We start from the raw sequence: 24,950 nt of genomic DNA on the forward strand, positions 1-24,950 counted from the left end.
GCCAATGCCAATCACCAGCCGGGAAAGGCTTAGGGGTTTTTTCTCAATGCCTTCAGGGTGGGGCATGGATTACCCCCTTAGGTCTGCTCAGGTCTTGGACCCAAGGGGCTTTGCTTCCTTATCGGGATCACTGATTTTAACTACAGACCTGAACAGATTGGGATAAAAGGAAACACAACTGCTGCAAAACTCTGGTTCTTTTGAACCATGAAAGTACCTAATTCAGAAACTTTCGGGAAATAAGTTCTTTTCTTTTCAAGAATGAGAATTTCACTTGCATCATGGTCCAACCTGTTATATGAACACAAGTCCACACTAAAGTAACTACTGTCAACATCTAGTGTAAAGCTCTGCCAAGTATGAAGTCAGATCAGCTTCCTAACGCCCCCCAAAAATCATGTACCACGGGGCTACCGAGATGAAGTAACACGCAGCCCCAGCGGGCACAGATTTCTGCTTTATGTAAATCAGAGCCTGTCATGGCACGCATGATTCACTGCTCAGGGTGTACTCTCCTGTGACGAATGAGTCCCGCTTCATTTGGCAGTGATTATGCGGATTGCTGGCCCTCTAAACCCCTTTGAACTTGTAATTGCTGCTGGTTTAAATAATGAACATTAAGGGGAGTTGGATTTGTAAAACTGTAGATAATTACATCTTTTTTCTCCCCCCCCCTTTGTTTTGATGCAAGAGTATATTCACTCACACACACACACACACACACACACACACACACACACACACACTTCTAAGGCCACCGATCACTGTATCACGCCAGGATGTGATCGAAATAAACCACAGTCTTGTTCAAGGGTTGGTCAGGGAGGGCAGATTTGAGGTGGGGGAAGAGGAGGAAGTACCAGGCGGAGCATCTGTGAGCTGTGCAGGAGGGAGATCAGAAAGGCCTGGATGCTGTAGGAGAGGAGGAGCAATGGTCCTCATGAATATTCATAGCTAGTCACATCTGTAGCAGGCTTGCTTTCTACCTTCTTTTCCCCCTGTGCAGTGCAACATAGAACATTCGTGCAAACAAAAGGAGGGGATTCTGCAGCTTCATCAGCTCCAGATTTGCTCATGGCGGTGAACTTTCTTTCTCTATGCTTTTCCAATTCTACTTATGGATTTAAATTTTTTAAAGTATATAGCAGGAGATGTGTATACCCTTTCCTTCTACCATGAAAGAAAAGCACCCCAGCCCCACAGTCAGGAGTTGGAAGGAATCTCAGTTACATAACTGAGAAGACTCCGAGCCAGTCTTCCTTTCCTCCTTTGCCCTACAATTGGTCAAATCCTCTATCCAGTATCCTTTGATCCAGAAAAAGACTAATTTTGATTTTATTTTGAGAAAAATTAAATGTTATTGATAGGGGACAGGAACCAAAGTTCACCAAGTCAGCGAGCTGCTACCCTCCCAGAAACAACAAAGAATGAATGATAAATTTAGCAGCCTCGTGTTCAGTTTTCAAACAACGCTACTGAGATTTATAGCTTCACTGCTCCCATGGCAAACTAAGCTGCTCACAGAAAGCTATCTGCTTTTGATTTCACTCTGTTTTCTCCAGTTTTTGTTCTTTTTCCTATTTGCAGTTTTTTTTAACTCTACATTTTCTTTTTCCTGGTGTGAGCCGAATATCAAAGGCCAGTGCTATTGGTAAGCATCCAGCTTGCAAAAGCCACTCAATGGGATGTTATCAGAACCTACATAACGCCATGGCAGACAGTGATTAATAGCAACTGTATCAACGGCAGCAACTTTTCCAAAAAAAAAAAAAAGGCTCTCCAGCAGCTGAAAAGGGGGTCAGTGAGGTAAAAATAAGAAATGTCTGCAAGAACCCAGGGCCCAAAAATGTTCCTGGAGAGTACAGTACCCTGGGATTGCGTTTGACAGAAAGAAAAAAGAAATTCCTACTATTACTCATATAATAGAAACCTTTACCTTTAACTAAGTCAGTTATACTTAAAACAGCTACACATTAATTTAAAATGAAATCTGTGTACAACTTTGGAATCATTTTATTGATGTAATGGTGTCCCCCAAAATAACTAGCAGATGGATCTCCACCCCCTCAATGAAACACTGAAACAAATTGCAGAATTGTCAAAATTTTATCGTGAAGGCACACACTCTATAAAAAGGTTGATTTTAAATGAATTGTAAATTTGCTTCATTGCACAATATTTTTCTAAAATTATAACCGGAAAGTATTCTCTGTTTAATTTTTTAGCATATCCTTTCACAAAACACATCTGTTGTGAAGTATTTCTAATTTGTGCTAACTGCTTTTTAACAAACACACAGTTGTCACTATGCCATCTAATGTTATTGGGGCAAAAAAGTACATTCTCCTTCATTCTCTTCGTAATATGAATTTTGAGCTGTTTTCGATGAGGCAGACCAACAGAAAATAACACAATTATCTTAATTCCGGATGTAAGTGACATATAGGAGATTAAAGTAATGAGGAAGGATGGAAATAGAGTCAAACCAGACAAAGACAACATGGCTGGAGGTGGCCAAAACTGGGGAGAAAGAATTAACATATACAGAAAGCTTGCCAGATTAGGTCTAATTATTAGGAAGGGAGTAAGAAGATGAAGAAAGAAAAATAGCGCTAAGTAGAGTATGTCACAAGGTTGGCCAACCGTAGAAAGGATGGAAGGTAGGATGCCCTCTTAGCTTTGAAGAGTGAAAACGGAGATTACCTAGTTATAGTCCAACATTATTCCCCATTTATTTCTATCCCACACCCCTCTTATGTGTTTGTGGTTAGTTCTTTCTGGGGAAATGGGATTGTACAGTGTTGAAGACAGAGATGAATCAACGACACCAAGAATTCTGAAATTATTTCACCTTCAAAATAATTTTGAAAGTTAAAAAAAAAATGTTACCCCTTAAAGGGTCAACATAATAAGAACTGACCTTCCCCGGTATTTAATACAGACCATGTGGTAAATGCTTTGCCCATGCATTATCTTCTTTCTGTATCCTGACAACCCTGGGAGGAGGAATTATTATTATCCCCATTTGACAAAGGAAGAAACTGAGGCTGTTTAAAGGTTAAATAACTTGCCCAAGGCAACTAAGCTAATGAGACACTGAACCCTTACCCAAGCTTTCAATCTCTCTATGATCACTGAGTATTTTCTTTATATTTGGAATAAAAAATCTACACACGCAAAATATCTTGCATGGTAACCTTCATGGACTCATAGAGAGCAACAAAAACCAGTTATTGGATCTAACCTGTATCTAAATGAGTCAAGGGATAGTTTTTTCACTTCTTCACAGCTTAGTGCCTTGTATATATGCTTTAGAAGAGAGAAAAATGTGCCTATCTAGCCAATAAAGACTCACATCATCTAATTAGTGTTTTAGCCTTATTATCTTATGCGATTTAAATATAATAGGCTTATAATCTAAATTTTTCAAAGTACTGTTGACTTTTGCAGAAAACATAAATAATAACCATGTATGCAAGTTCTTATTTCATTACCTCAACTGAATTGTGAGAATAACATTATACTTGTGTAGACCAATAGTCTGAGTATAAAAGGCAATACATTATACAACTAGAATTTAGACTTCTTGAAATACCCAAGAATCCACAGGCTTTTCATCCATCCATTCATTAACCAGTAAATCTATTCCCAAAGTTCCCTTATCATGTACCAGTACAACAGAAGAAATGTATGCCATCAAGATGGAAAGATGATTACAATTTGCTTTTAGATATCTCCACCAATGTCAGGAAGTGAGACATATATAATACAGAACTTCAAATCTATGCTTCTTTCCTTAAAACTGGGCCAGGGAATGGAGAAGGAAGTCTGGAGTGCTGTGGCCCCATCTGCCATGGTTAAGCAGATTCAGGGTAATGACCACCCCAAGCATCACCCAGCAGGCCAGATCAGATGCTGAGGGTCCCACATGACATAAACTGCAGCTTCAAGCTGAGGGGACCATACCCAGACCACCCCCAGCTATAACTCATGTCCTGGTGTGAAGGGTGGAGGAAGAAGGGAAAGATTCACTCTTGAGTACCGGTACTCAGGTCAAGGCACTGAGATAGGCTATTTCACATAGTCTATTTAATCCAGCCCCCCTCCCACCCAGACAATCCTACCCATTTTACAGATGAAGGAATTGGAGATGTTGAAAACGTTGCCCAAAGAAACAGTGCTAGTAAGTGGCCTCTTGTGAATCAAACTGAAGTCCTGCCCACAAGACTTGTCTGTGCTGACACTGGCTCTCCCTACTTCACCCCTGCTTGCAGGCAGTGGAGGCAGAAGGACTCAAGGGCACCGGGCAAGTCACTATCAAAACTTTACATCTATTTTTTCCACTGCCTCTCTTCTCATTCATCTTGCCCCAGCTGTGTCAATGGAATAAGCACTCCATTTACAGCACACAAACGACGATTTTACATGAGTATTTGGAAGCAGTATTTTGTTATAGAATCATCACAAATACCACTTATTCAGTTAAACTGCACAGCATCAAGGAACTTAAAGGACCCTCTAGATGCCTCATGGGGATAAACTGAGCGCCCCATAGAGAAAATAAAATCTCAGGTTTGTGCACGTGCATATGGCACTGCAGAGGGCAGGGGGGCGGGCCGGGGAAGACAGCTGCACACAGTGAAGGTCAGGGCCCAGCAACAGGTCCTGTCTTAGGTGCTGCCAGGTTCATTCCAATTGCTCGCAACATGGATTTCAGATATATTCCAAACAGAAGTGACAAAACCCAAAACCACAGGAGCAAACACTGGCTTTCAAGTGCTGTGGGAACACAGACATTTGTTTAAGTAACCACTGTTTTAAAATTGCACACATAGTAACACCAAAATAAACAGCTTGCGATGCTGTTTATTTTAAGATACACAATAGTAATGTAAAGTGTGGCGTGCCCCAGATCCGGGGAGCTGGAACATAATTTACAGTTGTAGAGAGCCCTAGGAGGACTCAACCACACGCCAGGACGGGCTACTTCCTGATTAGATAACAGTGAAGGTCAGAACGCATTGCTTTTTGTGCTGCAGAGAGCAAACAAGCCACCACAAAGACCCCACTCCTCCTGCTTGCTGTGAATTATGAATCGAGTCCTGGGGAGCATGGGGTTTGCCAAGTCTCTGCTACAAAGCGTGTATTAATCACAGGTCCCGAGGAAGGGTCAGGAGCACAGCCTGACCAACCAGGGAGGGAGCCTGCCCGCCGACCTCAGTTCCCCCAGTCCCTCCCCTCCCTGATCTAAACACCGTGAGGAAGGGAAAGAAAGAGGGGGAAAAACATCCTGAAGATACACAAGCTGGTTGGGGCGCCGGAGCATATGTAAAACTGAACTCTAAGGAAAAACCGCTAGATCAAACAAACCTTGAGCCTGATCAAAATAGGAACCCAGTCTGTGGTTTCCTTTAGCCGACTGAGCAGCCGTCCCCACACCTTCCTTGCTCTTCTTTCCCTCCTCCGTCCAGGTGCTTCAGGGAAACATTTCGGGAATCGTTGTTTGGGTTTCTCTACTTCAATCTTCCACCGTAACCTAGAGAGCCTTCCAAGCCAAGGCCTGCTATCCTCAAGGCATGACCCTTGGCCATCTGGTCCTTTGTTTTGTCTCGCCACATCCTAAGTTAACTGGCTCCTTTGCCCTCGCCCTCACCTGCTGTGTCATGGAGTAAAAATAACTTTGATCTTTTCCACAAACATAACTTCCATATCCTTGACTTTCTGAAACTTGAGTTTGTCCTGAAATATTGTTTCCCTAAAAACTCTCTGCCATGGACTGAACTGTGTTCCTGCAACATTCATATGTTGAAGCCCTAACCCTGACTGTGACTGGATTTGAAGACTGGGATTTGAGGAGGTAATTTAGGTTAAATGAGGTCAGAAGGGTGGGGTCCTAATCTCGTAGGATTGGTGGCCTTATAAGAAGAGGAAGAGCCCTCTCTCTCTCTCTCTCTCTCTCCCCTCCCCCCCACCACACACTATGGAAAGGCCATGTGAGGACACCGTGAGAAGGCAGCCATTTGCAACCCAAGGAGACAGCTCTCACCAGATACTCATGCTGCCAGCATCTTGATCTTGGGCTTCAAGGCTCCAGAACTGTGAGAACATAAATTTCTGTCGTTTAAGCCCCCCAGTCTGTGGTATTTTTTATGGCAGCCTGAACTGGCTAAGACTCTCTCCCACTGAAGTAACCCATTTTTCCTCCTTACCAGTCCCTCTGGAATCAGGGAAGAGAGGCCAGACTGTTGACTTTCCCCATTTCTCTCTCATTCCCAGCTCTCAGTGCCTGACCTAAGACTTTCCACTCACCTTTCTCATGAAGTTCACAGCATTTGCTGCCATTCCTCTCCCCTGCTGTGGAGAATGCTGACCTCTAAGCCATTTTCACCTTCCCCAGGGGCTTCTGTACACACTAGAATGTTCCTCTTCCCCCTACCACTTGTCTCTACTTTTGAAGGCTTCAGTATACATGACAAAGACCTTTCTAATATTTTGCCTCTCTTCATTCCAATGTCATCCATCTCCACTTCCCCAGCCCTGGATTTTGTCAAGCAGAGATACTGCATTTCCAAGATCGCAGACCTTAAAATGTTCCTTCCCTGCTTCTCTGTTCTCCCTCTTAATCTTCATTTGGACTTGCAGCCTCTCAGTGGGCTTCCTGTGTTCCCAGTGTACTACCACACTTTATTAGCCCTCTACTCAGCATGGCTCTTTATTAAAATAAAATTTATTGTCTTGTAGTATAAATACAATGCACATTTTATAGACAATTTAGAACATATGGATAAGTATAAAGAAGAAAGTTAAAAAAGTCACCCAGATCTCAGTACTCAAAGATAATCACTGTTAACATTTTCATTTGTTCTTCTATGCATATATCCTCAAATATTTTCTTTTCCAAAACTGTAGTCATATTATGCATACTGCCTTATCTGTTTTACTTCACCTGGTAAGATACTGAGAGATTTTTCCATATCTCAAAGTATTTTTGAGAACATAATTTTTAATGATTATATAATATTCCACAATATTCCATAATGGAATATTAGGGAATAGTCAATGTTTTATTATCATAAATAATATCTTTATACACAATTTTGCTTAATTTTTATATATATTTCTTATTACTTCTTTATCTTAAACTTCTAGAAACTAAATTACTGGATTAAAGGATAAGAACACAGTTATAATAGTAATACATATTACCAGTTTAAATTCCAGAAAGAATAAGCCAATATTTATAGTCACTATTAAGCCAGATATCTCCTTCCACTCTGAACAGTGCTGAACACTAATTTTTTTTAGTTTTTCTTAATTTTATAAAAAAAATTTCTTGATTTAAAAATTAATTTGGTTACTAATTACCTTGAAGATTTTTTCAAATGCCTATTGGCCATCTGTATTTCTTCTTTTGTGAATGGACCTATTCACCTGTGCCTTTTTATCTACTGTACTTTTTTCCATACTGATTTGTACACCATATCTATTAAGGACACTAACCCTTTGCCTGTTATATGGTGTACATATTTTTGCCAGTTTAATGTTTGCCTTTATTTTGTGGTGTTTTCTTGACATTCAAAAGCTATTAATTTTTATTCTTGTTTTATTAAATCAGTCACCATTTTTCTTTATAATTTCTTTGCTTTTGAGCTCTGAAAGGATTTCACTAAATAAAGGAAAGAGAAATAGTTAAATCTACTTCAAAAAACCCTTAAATGCAGAACTTATTTTGATTTTTTTTCAAAAATAGTTAAACCACTAACCAAAAACCATTTTTTGAATTACTCTTTTTTTCTCAATTGATTTGAAGCGATGCCCTTAAAATTAATAAATATCTCCATATATTTGGATTAAATTGTGTATTCTTATTTTGTTCAAATGATCATTCTGCCTATTGTGTTAGCCAGCGCCACACCTTGTAGCTTTATAATCTATTTTAATAACACCCAGTGCAAGACCGTCCTCATTTTTCTTTTCCAAAAATATCCTGACGTTTCTTAATTGTTTCATTATTCAGATGAACCACAGAATCCTTTTTCAGTCACAATCCAAGGAAAGAATATCTCGTGGGAATTTTGACTTATTAGTCAGCCATTTAAAGAATTCTCTAAGTAAAACCCTCTCTCTCACTCATGCTGTCAATCCCAGGCTTAGATTTTTCCTGTTGTCTCCTTTTGCCCTCTTATTCCTGGGTTCCTGAGCTCTGCCTGGGAAAGGCTGCAATGAGGTGGAGCAGGTCCATTCCAGCCTGGCCCTATTTGCTGGAGGCCACCCTGCTTTGTCTTCCTAATTCCCTCTGGAGCTCTGGATCACACTTTCCACAGTTCCTGCTCATCCAGTTAGAGAAGCTCTTTTCTCAAGTCCCTCAGCTTTCCTCCTACCCTTTACAAAATGTGTCTGCCTCTTACCCACCTTTCTACCTGTGTTTTGACCCCACCTTCATTGGCTTCCTTTTGAACCTTGGATTATCCACTGTCATTCCCTTCACACACACCCCCCACTGCCTCTCCCAACACCTACACCTCAGTTTCTCTCCCCAGGATCCCTTCCCACTGCTGATGCAACACCTGATTCACCTGATCTGCCTCTGCTGATAAATGCTGCCACCCCTACGCACAGTCCCCTGTTCTTCCTTTGTTCCCTTCCAACTTTGCCTGCTCACTCCTCGGTCCCGTGGAATTCAGAGATAGACCACGACTCCCAAGTGCCAAATCCAAAGGCTTATTTTTAGCTAATATCATTGTCCTTGATCTTTCTACAGAATCTACTTCCTCTACTTTGAAACTCGTCTCTCTTCATGTGATCTGATTATGCTCCTACCAATCTTTCTTTATCTCTGTTCATTACCTTCTCTCTTCCTCCCTTTAAATGTAGTTTTTAAAAAGATTCTATCCTCAAATCCCCTCTCTCTGCACTCTCTTCCTTCCTTAACTTTATACAATGTCATGGCTTCAAGCACTGCTTCTACAAAGATCAGCCCACACTCTGAAACTGCAGTCTCATCATTTCTAACATCCACAGAGTTTTCTACCCAGGTATCTGGCTTATGTGTCTGAACCTAAGGCCTCAGTATACCTTTCCGAACTTTCCCCCCCTATTCTCCCATATGTATTCTATGCTTCAGCCAGAGGATTCTGTCTTAAAAGCTGTAGCATCCACAGATCTCTGAATGTAGAATCAAATGTAGCCTGATTTTAGCACCCAGATTGAAACTATCTTCAAAAAAAAAAATAATATTCCCACTAGTCTCTGGCTGCAATGAGATAATTCTGTGTCTCTCACAGGATTGCACCTTCTTTAGAGTGGGCCTATGAGATTGCCATTTTAGAGATGTAAAACTGCTCATTCTTGCCAGGATGAAAAGTGGCAAGCTGGTGAACCCATTAGTTCTCAGGATGAAAAGTTTATGAATAAAGAACAAAGATGTCCAAACCTCCAAGGAGCTGGTCCCAAAGTTATAATAACCCGAGTACGAATAAGCTTATAGTGAGGTTAGTTTGCTATCATCTTGTTCTTTCTCTTAAGTTTGAGTTTATGCAATTTCAAAAGGTACTTTGACTCGCGATGCCACTAACACTGCGCCAGAGTATGAATGGTGCACAAGATCTCTTTCCCTTTTCCTTGTATGTATCACGCTAACGGTAGGATTTGATCCTCATTCCAAAACAGACTTAGGTCTAAAGAAGCGAGTACAATGTTTTTCTTTGAAGAGTGTTTCACCCATATCCAAGTTCAGGTTTCATGGAGCTAAGACAGAGCAAATTAATTATTTCAGTGGATTATACGAAAACATTCATGAAGAACATTTTATACTTGCAGAGCCTTCTGCTTTTTTCCAAGGGCTATTTCTAATCTCAGCTAACCCTCAAAACAACAAGATGAGAAAACCAGCACTCAGAAACTTAACTGACTTGCCCAAGATAACTCAGAGAGCAAAAGGCTGACTGAATTGCTCTGAATGCTGCTACCTCTGGTATATTTATACAGTCTTATAAACAGGAGGAATTTCTTTCTCCCTGCCCTCAAATGTTTGTTTGTTTTTGTAGAGCACAAAGAATTAACAGATTGTCCTCGATATCTAAAGGTAAGAAAAGCACTGGTTCGGTGATGAATTCCAGACGTTTCCATTGTCTGCTCCAATCATGCCGAACCATAGATTCAAGAGAATTTAAGCAGCCCTTTTCTGTTTAATTGATTATATATATTTCAAATAAGCAGGGGGGTATTTGCGATAGACACTGATAAGAGAGTATAAGCATGTACAAACCAAAAAGAACTAAATCACACTTTCCTTTAAACTTGCTCTGGGGGGGAAAAAAAAAAGTACAAACTGTTTTGAAAGGATTCCCAGGCTGGTAACAAAGGTCATATTAAAAACTGATGCCTTTCCACATGGTCATATTTGATTATCACTTAAGTGGTTCACCAGCAAACATAAAAGCATGAGGATTAAGCGATAAGAGGGGTCTTCATCAAAGTGCCATCAAGTAATCGGGGGGATTTTGCCACATGGGTCTAAATTTATGGTTTCCTAGAAACTAACGCAAAAACTAAACTGAGCTTATAACTGACTAATAATGATCTCATGTGGCCCATGCATTCTTTTCTTACCACTTTTTTTTTTTTTTAATTCACTGAGAGGGAGGGTTTAAAACAAGTGTAACAACTCATGAGCTGCCTGCAGGTATCCTGAAACACTGAAATAGAACCCGTAACTTTTCACATGTCACCAAATTTACAGGGAATAATCCAGTATTCACATATTCTGTTTGATAAAAGCCTTTTTCTTTTTGAAACACTAGTGTAGCACCACCCCCAGTACACTTGGGTTGTTCATTGTTGGCTTATGACAGGGTCACACCAGGTGTCCCAGGGCAAGAAGTAAGCCATTTTACAATTGTAGGATAACCAGAGTTACGGGATTACCCTTTTCTAAACTATTAGTAATGGAATCACCAGATATTTCCAAGTCAAAATTAATTCTGGAATACTTGTGAGTGTAGGGCAATGATGCAAGAAGTAAGTATGTCTAGATAGTTATAATCAGATAACTGAAGTATTAAAATTAAAAGCAGCAACAAGATTTGGTGCTGGGATTAACAAGCGTAGATCTCCCTTATCTGGCTATGTTAGGCGAATCAAGTATCAGTAAATTGAGGGTCAGGGTGGTTGGAAGAGGGCTGATTAGAGGACTCATGTTAATTTCCTATAATGCTCAGAATAACCAGATAATATTCTCTTCACTTCTTGTCATCACAGCGTTCCACAATAACAGTCTCTTGAGTTGTAATTTTTCTGTGGACAATCAAGTCAGAGTTAACAAATATTCATATTATCTATTATAACCAAGAAGGAAAACTATAGTTTAAGAAAAAATTATCTGCCATTATATTGTGATTTGACAACTTATCCACTATTAGATAAAAACAACTTAAATTAGTTCTGGCAGATTTGGGACTTGGCAGTTCAAAATATGAATAGCAAATGTAAAAGCATGAAAATGGCATTACTATTATGTGTTAAGAGGATAATATACCTTTAAAGGGTGCCAGTGATTACGCTGCATACTGTAAACAGCTGCTGCCAATCAACTGAGAACGTGGTACGCAGCACGTCAATGTAACATGGTAAATTCCATTCACCCAACCTACAGCTTCCTACCCAAGTCACTATATCTTAATGGGAGCAGTGGGGCTGGATATCATCTTTGCACGTCATAATCTGTTTCAAATTGCAAAAACAGACTACAGCACAGAGAAGACAGGGCATTTCCAGTAGTCCTCTGAAATCTGTGCAGTAACAGTCTCTAAAATCAAAATGAATCCTGAACGTTAAGGGTCACTTTATGACCCTAGCCTGCAGCAAAGCTGAGGGACAGCTAGTGTTCTCATAACCTAGTCAAACTGGACTTTAATTCCCCACAACTCCACCTCTCCACAGAATATACTTGGAAACTCTAGTCATGCGGAATGAAGAAATGGAAATTTTCTCTATGATCTGAATGAATATTCACGGGTTTCACTAAACAGCATTTAATGGCACTCTATTCTTGGAGTTTTTAAATAGCTGAATATTCAGATATGCGCACGCTTTCTATTTTCTTTTATTCAAGGGTCCTCAATTCTCCATCTCCTTGAATTCCTTACCGTATCTTTAAACAATTAGAGTGATATTTTATGAAATTGGGTGCTAAACTTTGAGCTAATAATTATTTTAGTTTCTTTCTGATGGTAATTTAATACGCATTTCATTCTTCAATCTTCTCCATCAGTTACTTATTTTTTAAAATGTGTCCGTCAGCTCGTAGCTCATAATCTGGGACTTAATCTTCTAAGTCTATCTCAGATGAGATCAATGAGATTGTCTGATATACTTTTGAAAATGTCCTGACCAGATGTGTTTGCGTTGAGGAGACCGTACATCTCGTCACCTCCACAAAAGGCCACTGCTGCTGTCACTGTACTGGGGACTTTACCTCAAAGTCATTCAGAATGTGGACAAAGGCTGCTGAGTCCAAAACACAGCAGGCTTTCACATGCGGAACCCCTCATAATCCAATTCTAAATAGCAAATTGGGACTGCGAGTAAAAGGTTATGACACAGCAGCATGCATTTTTTTCTTCCCTCAAGAGAGACAAAGTAAATTTAGTTGCAATTTCATTACTTCTAGAGGAGTTTCTAGGATTCAACATAACATTAAATTTTTGGCCTGTCTCTTTAATTTGAGAAATTGTAAAAACGATGACAGATGGCACACAGAATTGACTTATGTCCTCTATTCTTTACTGAAGAAGGGAGTGCATGGAAACTTTGATAAAGGCAGAAGCTACAGTATGCAGGTCGCTATTAAAATTATCTAGTGGCTCGTTGGACAGCTAGGATCAGAACGTTCAGGTTTTCTTTTTTAGACATTCTTGAAAACCAACACTGTTGTAGGTTGCCAGTGATGATCACAGCCCCGACGTTCAGTACCCTCCTGTCCCAATAAGAACGGATGACGGATGTGCCATTAGCTCTGAACCTCGGCAACCTCTGAAATTACCACTCTTCCCACCCCAATCTCCAGCCCCCACTCCTCAAAATCATTACAAAATAGGAAGAACACTCGAGCTTACAGTTAATTGGAAACATTGCAAGAGAAGAGGAATGCTTAGGACAGCATGTCCACGGGAAAATAAATCACCCAGCATTGTTATATAATGCATTGTGACATCATTTCCTAAAATTAAACAGAGATGACACCAATTCAGCCGATCTCTAGTATAAGGTTCCATTCAAATAATTCACAGATGTTTTCTCCTGGCAAGCAGGAAAACAATGCGAAGGCTAAGGCTATGGGCGGCCTCACTTTGCCGCATGTTTGTGGGAGGCTCTTTCTGCTGGTGTTTTTCAGCTGTGTGTTCTGCACAGCCATTTCCACACAAGCATGTCTCAGCCCATGAGCCCCACTCGTATTCCGTGCACATCTGTATCCCTGAATATGAGAAAGGCCATCTTTCACTGTGTAAGTAAGGCCAACATTTTATATTTGGGATTAATCTGGTCCATAGCAAGTAGTATTCAAGTAGACAGATCTCAGAATCATGAGGGCACTCATTTCCAAGTAGAAATAACTAATGTCCTTGAAATACTCATTCAATTTACCATTCGAGGCCCTTAAAAAGACGTCTAATGATGGAAATTATCACAGTGTCTCCATGGCTACCCTTGTGGAAATGGACAAGTGGAGAGACTGGGGTAGAGGAGAACGAGGCAGGCTGTACTGCGTCTCTCACTCGTGGTGATTTCATGAGGTGCCAGAGGCCTCAAGCTGCTGGAGTCCCAAGCACACAACCAAACCAAAGTACTCGACTTCGCGCAGCACATTACAGTTTACAAACTGACCACATCATCTGGGCCTCGCAGCAACCCAACCAGCTAAGTAGAGCACATATTTACTCTTTCCATTTTGTAGGTCTGGAAATAGGTTCAGAGGTTGAAGAGCTCACCCACGACCACAGAGCTAAAACCCAAGCCTAATTTCACATCCAGTGACCCTTTTTAAAAACCCACACTGTGCTGTCTCTCAGAGAGCCTAGACTCTGGTACTCTGAGGAAGCGGGAGACTCTAAATGCTATTCATACTGGAATCCTTACGGGGAAGGGGAGGTTCTCTACCAAAAGGAGGCCCCAGCTGAGGCGTTCTTAACCATTTCACAGCCAGTTTCTTTCCTACCTCCCACCCCCATCCCAGAAGGCTCACAGGATGCTCTTGCTTTCCATGGGCACCAGGACTCTCTGATGCGATCACCTAACGCCACTGGGCAGCCATCCAATGTTTACAATGGCTCTAGAAGGTGGAGGTTAGACTATGTTCTCTCCTGCCGAGGGGCCTTTGGGACTTGTCTGGCAAAGCTAGTCTCTCCATCTCACACAGTCCCAGGAAAGTATGTGGTAATTTTGGTTGCCCAGTTCAACTGGTCAAAGTCTCCTGGTAGCTATTCAACTAGATTAAAAGACAAAATTATAGTTACTTTATAGTACGTACTTATTACAAGAGCCAGGCATGGAGCTGAATGCTTTACGTTGTCTCATTTAATGCTTGCAACGTTGGTTCTAAAATTATCCCCATTCTACAGATATGGAATATTGAGGTCAAGAGACCTCAATGCTCAAGATCAAAAAGCTACTGTGGGGCTTCCCTGGTGGCACAGTGGTTGGGAGTCCGCCTGCTGATGCAGGGGACGCGGGTTTGTGCCCCGGTCCGGGAAGATCCCACGTGCTGCGGAGCGGCTGGGCCCGTGAGCCATGGCCACTGAGTCTGCACGTCCAGAGCCTGTGCTCCGCAACGGAAGGGGCCACAGCAGTGAGAGGCCCCCGGACAGAAAAAAAAAAAAAAAGCTGTGTTGCAGATTCCAGGCCCTGTGCTCTTAACCTTGACATTGTGTTGCCTCATTGAGAAAAGAAACTGTCTGGATCTACACAGGATGAACAGAACCAGTTAAAAGGCAAAATGGTCTAGTCTCGCCCCTCTCTCTCTCTTTCTTTCTCTCATTCTCTCTTCTGTGTGTTTGTGTGTGTGTGTATACACATATACAATAAAAAATTTGAGATGACTAGGTTGACTGTCATATGGTCTTGAATTCACTGGAGAAGAAACAAGTTTCTCTACGTAACATGGAGCTGTACTTACTCATAACTCGGGTGCATTGTCTCTGTAGGACAATATACTTTAAAATACATTTTCATTACTCGAAAGAGACCTTTACAAAATCCCATGAACAAACTCTAATAGGCAAGGAGTAAAACTGGTGAACACCTGAGGGGCACGCTTCATTCCACTCCCTTTACCACCAGAGATATGGAGAGGGGTGAAGCATTTTGCCATGAACAAAGGGCAGAGTTTTTAGAACCTGCATCCAGCAGGCTGCATGATATTATATCACTTTAAAATAAATTTGCTTCTGATTCTGTACACATAGCTTTGAAAGAAGTCCCACATCCACTAAGGGTGAGCTTTATCCCTATGTTTTCAAATAAGAAAATCTTTAGTCAGAAACGGGTATGAGCAAGTGGTGTCTTTGTGTGTGAGCACTTCCTGTTTTCATTCCATGATCAAATATATTCTTTGCAGCACAACTAGGGGAGCTCTTGAAGGTGGCAAGAGAAGTGCCTGAGAAAAGAAGGTGCCTGAGAGCCTAATTGAGCTCACTAAGGGCTTCTTGGCGTGGAGGAGTTTTTCATGGTTAAGAATAAACCGTCAGCCCGGGTATTATTTCTTGCTGTTTCTTTCTTTAACTATCTTTGAAGTTAAATAAAAACAGTTGTAATGGCAGGCTTACTTTTATGATATCATAATCTCCATGTGTTAGGGAAAAGAATATACTTCCCTAGGATTTCCCTATGTTTTTTTTTTGCCATTGGGTACTTTCCAGCAAAAGCACATACATTCCAACAGATTCTTTCTTCGATCTTCACTAAATTTCTTAGTCTGAGAAGCCAGGCAGAGCCGTCCACCAGTAGAAGAGGGGGGTGACAGTAACACACGATGCGTCTGCTAGTTGAATTTCTAAAAAATATTTGCATGGATTTATTTCCTTAAAATTATTGTGAGCCTTTAAATATTTATATGAATTCATTTCCTTAAAATTATTGTGATGTTTAAAGGACATTTTCGAAGTCGGTAGTTAGAAACTACAAACTAATTATTTAGCTTCCGACTAAGCACGTTCAAAGTGCTTAACTCAGACTATGGAAATTCCTCAATTCATCAAAGAGTTTGGTTTTTTGAGGCCACTTTGGATTTAGTTTAAATATTTTCCTCAATATTATCGATTAGCTATGAGTTTATTACCTTTTCCCCTAAAGCTGGTGGTGCACAGGAATTTGAGAGATTGTTTTAACTGTTACAGTTGTAGTGGAACTTGTTCTTCCAAGAAAACTGAAGGTTAATGATTTTTGTCATATTGAGACTAAGACTTAACAATTGCTACAGTTGGCCTTTGTTGAGGTGGGGTTCTTTTCTCCCTGGGCCTTTTGAGGTATTCAGAATAGGTGACAATAGCTTGCAGTTGAGAACATATGTAGAGAGACCCCTGTGGCTTATTGGGAAAAGTTGCTCCATGCTGGTTGGGTGTTTGGAAAAAAAAAAATACAACCAGAGTTCTTTTATGTTCTGCTAGTTAATGAATGCATGAATGTCAAAATGGGCCAATGGCCCATTCAGGGGGCAAAGCCTCAGCAGCCCCCTTCTTTAAGAACACATCCTGAGATGCAAAATACATTTGCTTAACAAATTAAAATAATGAGATAATTCAATTAGCCTCTTTTTAAAAAAAGAAAGAAAAAAGGGTACATCAGGGATTATTGTAATACAAGAACAGGTCATACTGCACAAAAGGGAACAAACCAGTTTGAAATAGTGTTAAAGAGACTAATAATGAAGGAATGCACATTGAATCATGCACTTGTAAAGAAATTTACATGAAATAATAATTTAGGCTACATCTATTTCCAGTGAGCTAGAGACAACATTTCACTTTGAAAGTTGAAATTAATTAAATGACAGAAAAATATAGTGGGGCATCTCTATTTCCAAGAACTTCCTCACGCCTGTTAGTGCATGTAAGAAAAGGGGTCTAAATTAACATGTCGTTAGTTAGGGGTCTCTATTCTTGGTTTCTGCGCTCAGAATTATAGCCGAGTAAATCTTTCAGCTCATTAAAGATTGGGAAGTAAAAGTTTTACAGAACCACCTTTATCAAAGTTACTGAACCTCTTCTCTGCAGTTGGGGTGACGTGGGGATGAAGAGGGAGGACCTTTTCAAAGAAAAAGCCCAGGAGAATTTCCTTACATACAAGGGAGGTGCAGAAAAGGCTGGGGAGGGGAGCAGAGAGACGGACTGAGAGACAAAGCCAGCGGAGAAAGTAATGAAAGGGGCATGATGTGAAAGAAGGTCATGGGGAGGAGAAAAAGAAAGCACTTAATGGAAAAGGAAAAGGAAGGGGGGGACTGAGAGGAGAGGATGATCAGGAGTTTGGGGCACAGGGGTGCTCTGACTGTTCTCTGAGTGTAACCAACACACATGAGTGTGGGAAAGGAGACTGCAACATGCAGATCTGTTTGAAAAATGGGGGAATGGAAGGTCCAGAGAACTTGACTTAACTGAGGTTCGGGCAGGACACAGGGAAATTGAACTCGAAATGCTGGTTTCCTGACTCCCCAGCTCAGGCTATTTGAGTCTTCTCTCCCCACTCCAAGGACAGGCATTAATTAAAATTTTCAGTTGGACAGAGAATTCTGCACAAAGCCTCATGCACATTTATCTAGATGAAAGCAACCTCGGGGTGGGGAGAAGGTACATAGTACACAGTACCTAGTGTATGGTACAGCCGCAAAGAAGCACCCAGGAATCACTGGCCACACACAATTCCTCGCCCGTGGCCACGGCGCACAGTGGGTTGAATCCAGGAGAGGGAGGTGGGAGATAAGACACCAACAGGGCAAGGCAGGAGGTCCAGCTGGGCTCTGGACACTCCGCGGGAGATTCAAGGCACAGACCTGGGCGGTGAAGGAGAGAGTTGGCCTCAAGACAGAGGTGCACAGTAAGCCTTCTCTATTCAAAGAGGTTGGGGGAGCAGGAAAATTTTAAAAATGACGCTGAGCATTTTGATGGCAGAGGCTGTGAGATTGATATGCAACTGTTAAAGGTGATCGTGATTTTCGCAAAGTCATCATAATGTGGTAGAAAGAGCACAGAGCTGGGGACAAGAAAGGCTTGGGTCCTGGTTGCAGCTGGACCTTGAGCCAATCACTTCCTTTTCTGGGTCTGAGTTTCCTGGTTTGTCAACACAAAGCAGCCAAATTCCCTAAGATCCTGCTGTTCTGTGAAAATACATGGGGATGTTGGCTTGGAAAGCAATCGTTGAAGTCTCCATTTTCAACCAAGGAAGGCTGAGCATGAAGGAAGACAGAGGGAGGAAGCCAGACAGGTGAGCTGCTGGTGGGAGAAGGCGGCATGCCTGCCATCCACTGGCTCCTACCCTGCCTTTCTTACTTGCTACTCTAACCAAACAAACCTTCAGTTAAAAATGAGAAACCCCTCCCCTCACACTCATTCGACTTCCAAATTAAAAACATTTTACAGGTTAGTAAATCTCCAGCTGAGGTGATGTAGCAAAGAACAGCTGTGAAGTAATTTTGATAATGATGAGAATAATAACCACATGGCAAGGTTCAGGGCTTTGCTGTTGCAGCTTCAGTGCTCCTGAATAGATAAAAGTGATTAAATACTCCTGATTATCCCTGACCAATATGTAATGGATTTACAGCCCTTTCAATTAGTCAGTATTTGCTTAGGACTCATTATTTTGTCTTTGGTTAAGTAATCAGCCCAGAGACTGCATGTTCTGTCTAATTCCTCTGAGCCCAGTCAGTGCAGGGCCCTGACCTTTGAAATGGCCATAGCTGCAAGGCAAGAATAACCACTGCCAAGGCAGCCTCGTTGGTTCTCCCAGCTAATCCTGACACCACCGGCCAGATCGATACACCTTAGTTTGCTACTAATGTCCTTACATCAAAATGGCCGATTTAGGAATGTGAATCTATCACGTTGCCCTCCCCACCTCCCGCCCCACCCCTTGCCCTTTGTAGCTCTGCTACAAGACCAGATCAGCTGCTACCGCCATAAATAAAAGTGGAACCTTGTGCTGGACCCATGACACTGTAACTAATGTCATTCAGCATGGCAACCCACAAGTTGGATAATCAAAGACCTTCAGCTTTCAATGTGCTACTCTATTTTTAAGCCTTAGCCTAAATAGAATGGCCTGAAAACAATCTCATAGCAAGAAACAGCCTCTGACGTCTTCACCGTTTTCCCAGAATTTCCAAACGAACAGCAAAGTATGAGCGCCTAGTTCCTCCGTAAAAATATATTGTAATGTTTTTGTCATGAGGGTCTTAGAGTCAATGGTATATATAAAATGATGCATAAAACCGACTGCAAACAGGAAGATAAACTGTTACTTTAAAAATGTTGCACATAGTTGATCTTTTCCCACAAGTGAACAGGATCGGCTTCTAAGATAATGGACTTGAACCGCTAAAAACGAATCTTTAATCTCGACCTTATAAACAAAGGCGTTATAGCACCTATGACCCTTCTGCGTTTGTCATATAAACATGTAACATGTTTGCAAGCTGCTTCAGCAATTAGAGTTGCCCCTGGTACCATGAGCTTGGACATGCATGTGGCAAAGTGCTTTTTTTTGCCTGCTAGAGGAGGTGGCTTTCGTTACGAGTGTCATCGGCAACGTTTATGGATTCATGAGCTTCTTAACAGCTGTTTCCCGTGGTTGCAGCTGCATTATCTGAAGTTGCTCTCATACCTTTTAGCACAAATAACACATTTACTTATATAGACTGTTTAGGGCCCTAGACCATTTTTAATAAGGTCCATTCCTGACCTATGGAAACAAAAACTCCTCCTTTCTACAGGGTACTCTTTGGGTGGTGAGAGTTGGTGAAACCTTCACGGCTCTGTTAACCATCTTATTTTGAGAAAGGGAAAATAGGCACTATTTTCAAAAAAATCTGTATGAGCCCACCTAACTTGCTAGGAGAAGGCAAAACAACAAAACATTTTTCTCTTTCATCTTGACTTACTGTGAGATGCTGGAAGAGCCATGCTCTCATGATATTTGTTGCTACTTTGGGGAAAATGCCTCTTTTCTTCTGGCGTTTTTTGTCCTTGTCTGGATCATCATCGTCACCTGTGCCAGGTGAAGCTACACTGTTGTCTAAACCATCCCCTAGTAGAAAGAAATGAAAATACATTAGAGAAAACACAGAAAGGGTGCCAACAACAACGAGCAGCTAATGACAAGCTCAGCTAAGCTTGTTGAAAGAAATCCATTAAGCGGGTATATTCTCTTTCATTAAAGTATAATTGGAGACACAAATATGTAAAAGACAAAATTAAACCAGACCTCTTCAAATGTTAATTTTGTGTGTCTCACACTCGCCCATATCATTAATTCAATTCTAATTGTGCTCTTGACACAGTGCAGTAGCTCTTTGTCAATTATGGAATCCAGTGTGGGAAAACCGCCATCAGAAAACCCATTCAGTGAAAATGCATCCCCATGCCCAGAGTGAACACATACTGTAGGGTAATCAAGTTAAATGTTCTGTAGTCTATATATTCTAGGCTGCCTGCATAGGTGACAGTAACTGTGTCACTGTTCATTGCACATAACACACTGCCTGCTCAGCCCCTCCCAGAACTGTCACCTCCTAAGCACGCACATTCACACACTCCTCAGATGACCCTGGACTCAGCATCCGCGTGACATGAAAACTTTTAGCTCTCTGCACCACTGATCATTATCGTTAAAAAAAAAAAAAAAAAAAAGATGCACATCAAGGTAGGGTGCTCACTTAATCAGAAGTTTCTATCAACATCTTTCTCTTCTGTGCTTTTTCTCTGGCATTAATTGTGCATTAGCAAAAATCATTTACTTTTAACAGTCATAGTTATTTTTTCTTGCCCTCCGGCAAAAATGCCTTGAAAGCCTGCCTGGAGGGCATCTAAATTATGTATCTGAAAAACTCTTCCGGCAAGGCATTGCAGGACCCCTACTTTCTTAAAATTCATACGAGCACGTCTTCCTGTTTTTGGGAAGGCATCAATCAAGAGTAGCAATATATGCCATATCCCTACATTAATATTTGAACTAATAACTTTAAAAAAAGGAAAGAAACAAGATCCGACTTGTGGCATAATCAAATGCAAAATAAATGAAGAATACGGGGACAGCACTGGGGCTTTATAGATGGCTGTGTTTTCCTTGCACATCATTAGCCTGGAGCCACACGAAAGAGGAAAACAGAGAAGTGGAGAGTTTATGCTCCCTGCTGGTGTTTAAGAAGCCAGGGTCCTGGAAGGACATCTGGGAATTGCGCTGAGATGGGGGTTTTTGTAATTTAAGAATAGACATTCATTAGCAGTAAATGCCATAAATCCCATGCTAAGTAAAAACCTTGTCCAAGAAAGCCTAAAACAATAAACTCTGTGCTCAATGTAGCCAGAGCTAGACGCTCCGCAGCTTCCCAGGGAAATGCTATAGATCCTCCAGCTCATTCCCAGACCAGCTCCCTCCTCCTGGATTGGGCCACATGGGATATCCTGCCACAGGCCCCTCGCCTCCTAACCTGTCCCGTCTGCTTGGTGGGCTTCCCTCTACCTGTTCTTTTCCTTTCGCACCACAAAAACTCTCAACCTTCTTTGGCCAGAGAAGCAGAAAAGCCACACAAAGAGCTGGCAGATTAATTTTATTGACATTTCCATTTTCACTGCAATGCGATACCCTCCATCACATGGAAGAGATGACCCTCACTATTTACAGACTGACAGGCCACTTCATTACAACCACCCTGCCCCAAGGCAAAGCAGCTCCCTTCCATCTGCCCAAACACTAGAGCATGACCCCGAAGTTGCTGTTCTCTTTTTCTTTGCCGTCTGTTATGATTAAAAAAAAAAAGGAAAAGTGAGTCGAAAGGACCCCAAGTAGTCAAAGAACTAATCAGAGTACAGGGAAACAAAGGCATTTGACTTTTGAACACTGGTTAGATGGAGTCGAGTCTTCATCTGTCTACCCTCCCTACACAACCATGTACACGAGGGGGTCACTTGCACAAGGACAGACACACACACACACATACACACACACACACACACGCTCAAGCAGGGACATGCATACACACTTTCCACCATGCCAAAGAACTGCTGCAAGGCAAATTCTCACCCACACTAATGGCTTCTGACTGCTCCTTGGCAACCCTAGCATTTTAACCTGGGTGGATATGCTCTCCAAAATACAGACACTGAAGCGATCTCATCAGCTGTTCATGTGACACAGATGGAGAGTGGCTATTAGGAGCCAGGCAGTGGGCCTTGGGGATCTGAGGTGCTGTTCTATAGCCTGAGGCGATTTTGAAAAGCAGTACCCGGAGATGAGGGAAAAAAACCCACACTGCAAGTGCAAGTTTGAAGTCAGTCTGTCTGTCGACCTACCACGGATAAAGATATCTTTGTCTCTGGATGGAAAAATCTATGTGGGCTATCTGGATGTACATTTCAGATAATGTATGTATGGAATGGCTCTTCCTTCAATGTCTTCCAAATATAAAAACACACACTGTAAACAATGCCTGTGTGTATATATTTCTTCCTAAGCACATATGGTTTCTGTGTATATGTTTAAGCTGAAATTGTCAGGATTTTGTTAAAAATCTCATTTAGCTTTTTTTGATAGATTCCTTGAATATACTTATTTTAAAAGGTTATCGGCTTAATTGAAGGAAGTTCAACAAAAAAAGGCATTTGCCTTTTTAACCCAATCAATGACCTTAAAAATGAGAGACAGGGTTTCCACAGTGCATTTTCTCTTGCTTAAAAGCAGAGAGGGCTGGTAACACCTTCAAACTATATGATTCACTATATTTAGCTCAAGAAAAAAAATAGAGCTGGAGTGAGCCTCCTTTGATGACTGACTTAAACTGGAGAAGACAGGAGCATTACATGCATTTTAATATAAAGCTGTCCATTTTATATAAATGTATATAAACGTTGTAAAATATCTGAATTTGGATCCAGTGTGACAAATAATTGTAAAGAAAAATGCACCTATTTTTATAATAACCGGATACTAGACAAGAGATTTTTAAATTAATATTAGTGTTTACACCTCTATAAAGATAGGAATTTTCTTCTCCAAACACACAATAAATTTGTTTTTTCCTCCAATGGATTGTGAACCGACTCTAGCATAGAGGACTAACAACAGCAATTTTTCTTTTAAAAGAAAAATTTAAAAAGGCAACTGTGTGATATGCAACCTAAAACAAAACTGTGCAGATGATACTAAAGTAACCCTTAAAGTGGACATTGTTTCCCTGTTTTAGGGCTGCGTTGGCAATCCTTGGCATCTGTGCCAAATGAGTTTCTATGCCGAAAATAGTGTGTATACGGGCACAGATGCACGTGTCAGAGGAGGAAAAAGAGATAATGGCATGTATCTAAGCATCTGAAGTTAGGACTCAGAAGTGTGGGATACATGGTGTGGGCAGGAACTGTGTTTTGTTTATCTTTTTATCCTGAGAGCACACCTTCATGTCTGAGCCAGAGTGGACACCCAGTGATGGTCTGCTGCATGAGTAAAGGGCTAAACTTATCAATGAGTTTATTCAAGGGCCCTCCCCTCTCTTTGATAATCCCACACTGGGGTGACTGCACTCTTCATGGTCCCAAAGGGGCTGGGTGGGCGGCCCGAGTGCAGGTAGTCACTTCCGAACGTGCCAGGAATGGCACTTCTTTGAATAACTCAGTGCCCATTAGAGCCTTTTTAAAGGGCTGACCCAAGGCCATTGCACCAGCATTGCCACCTCTGATGGGGAAAAACTAAATAAAGAACTACTGGGCATGCTTCTTTTAAAAGGTTGCTAATCCCTTGACTAAAGGCACAGTCTAAGTTTAGGGCAAAGATACTCAAAATAGCTGCGTGTTACTGAACGCACTGTGTGTGACCATGGAAAGAAATACTCAAGGCCTGTGGATAGATACCTTTGAAGTGGACTAAATTATCAGGGGAGATTGTAAAAAACACAGGTCCCCAGGCCTTATCCCAGACTTACTAAATCAAAATATCCTGGGGCAGGGACAAAGAATTTGTATTTTTAACAAGTTCCTTGGGTTTGGTTACACAATCAGCCTAGCACTGGTTCTTAAACTAGCTTTTGGAAGCCACCGAACTAGATGACCTTCTAATTTGAGATAAGATGCAACCTCAAGAACAGGTGAATAGTTAAAATTCTATTCTACTGCCACAAATGGGGTTAGTGGTCACGGTGAGAAACTACACTCTGGCCAGGGCCTTATTCACTGTGGGAAAGCCGTGGTGCTCTCCGTCACAGGTACTGGCCAACACAAGGTAGCCCCACCTTATCTTCTGATGGTGAGGGTTAAACAGGAAGAAACAAGCTGTAGAACACGGGCTCTCAAAATGCGGACCAGCGCCATTAGCAGTGGCAAAGAAATTGCGCGAAATGCAAATTCTTGGACCCACCCCAGACCCACCGTATCCGAACCTCCAGGGATGGGGCCAGACAATCTGAGGGTTACTAAGCACTCCAGGTGATTCTGATGACACTCAAGTTTGAGAAGCACTGTTGGAGGGCACAGAGAATATCCCTTTAGCCCCCTACCCCTGGTGGTGGTTGTCTAAAGGCCTGAATCTAATCTCTGGGTCCTCCACCTGTTTCAAGACTCTGAGGTACTTTGAGAGCATCTCCAGCTGGATTTACACCCATGCTCTGGAGGAGGAGGTCACAGATGCTTTCCATAGCTGAGCACACTATGCTCAGAACAAGGCACTGCCAGGGGAAGCAGCCCCAGTCTACACCTACCTAG

General features: G+C 41.5%; 1 protein-coding gene across 1 annotated transcript in view; it reads right to left on the reverse strand.

Annotated features, from left to right (window-relative positions):
- MEIS2 (Meis homeobox 2) overlaps window positions 1-24,950 on the reverse strand; it is a gene marked incomplete at its 3' end in the record, with an annotated part of 196,811 nt that overhangs the window by 115,209 nt on the left and 56,652 nt on the right. The window contains exon 8 of the mRNA XM_082648382.1: window positions 20,147-20,292. Within this exon, the coding sequence (XP_082504508.1) occupies window positions 20,147-20,292 (146 nt within the window). The remainder of the gene's footprint in view (window positions 1-20,146; window positions 20,293-24,950) is intronic.

This window comes from Grampus griseus (assembly GCF_964374135.1).
Source record: "Grampus griseus genome assembly, chromosome: 2".
Taxonomy (NCBI): domain Eukaryota; kingdom Metazoa; phylum Chordata; class Mammalia; order Artiodactyla; family Delphinidae; genus Grampus; species Grampus griseus.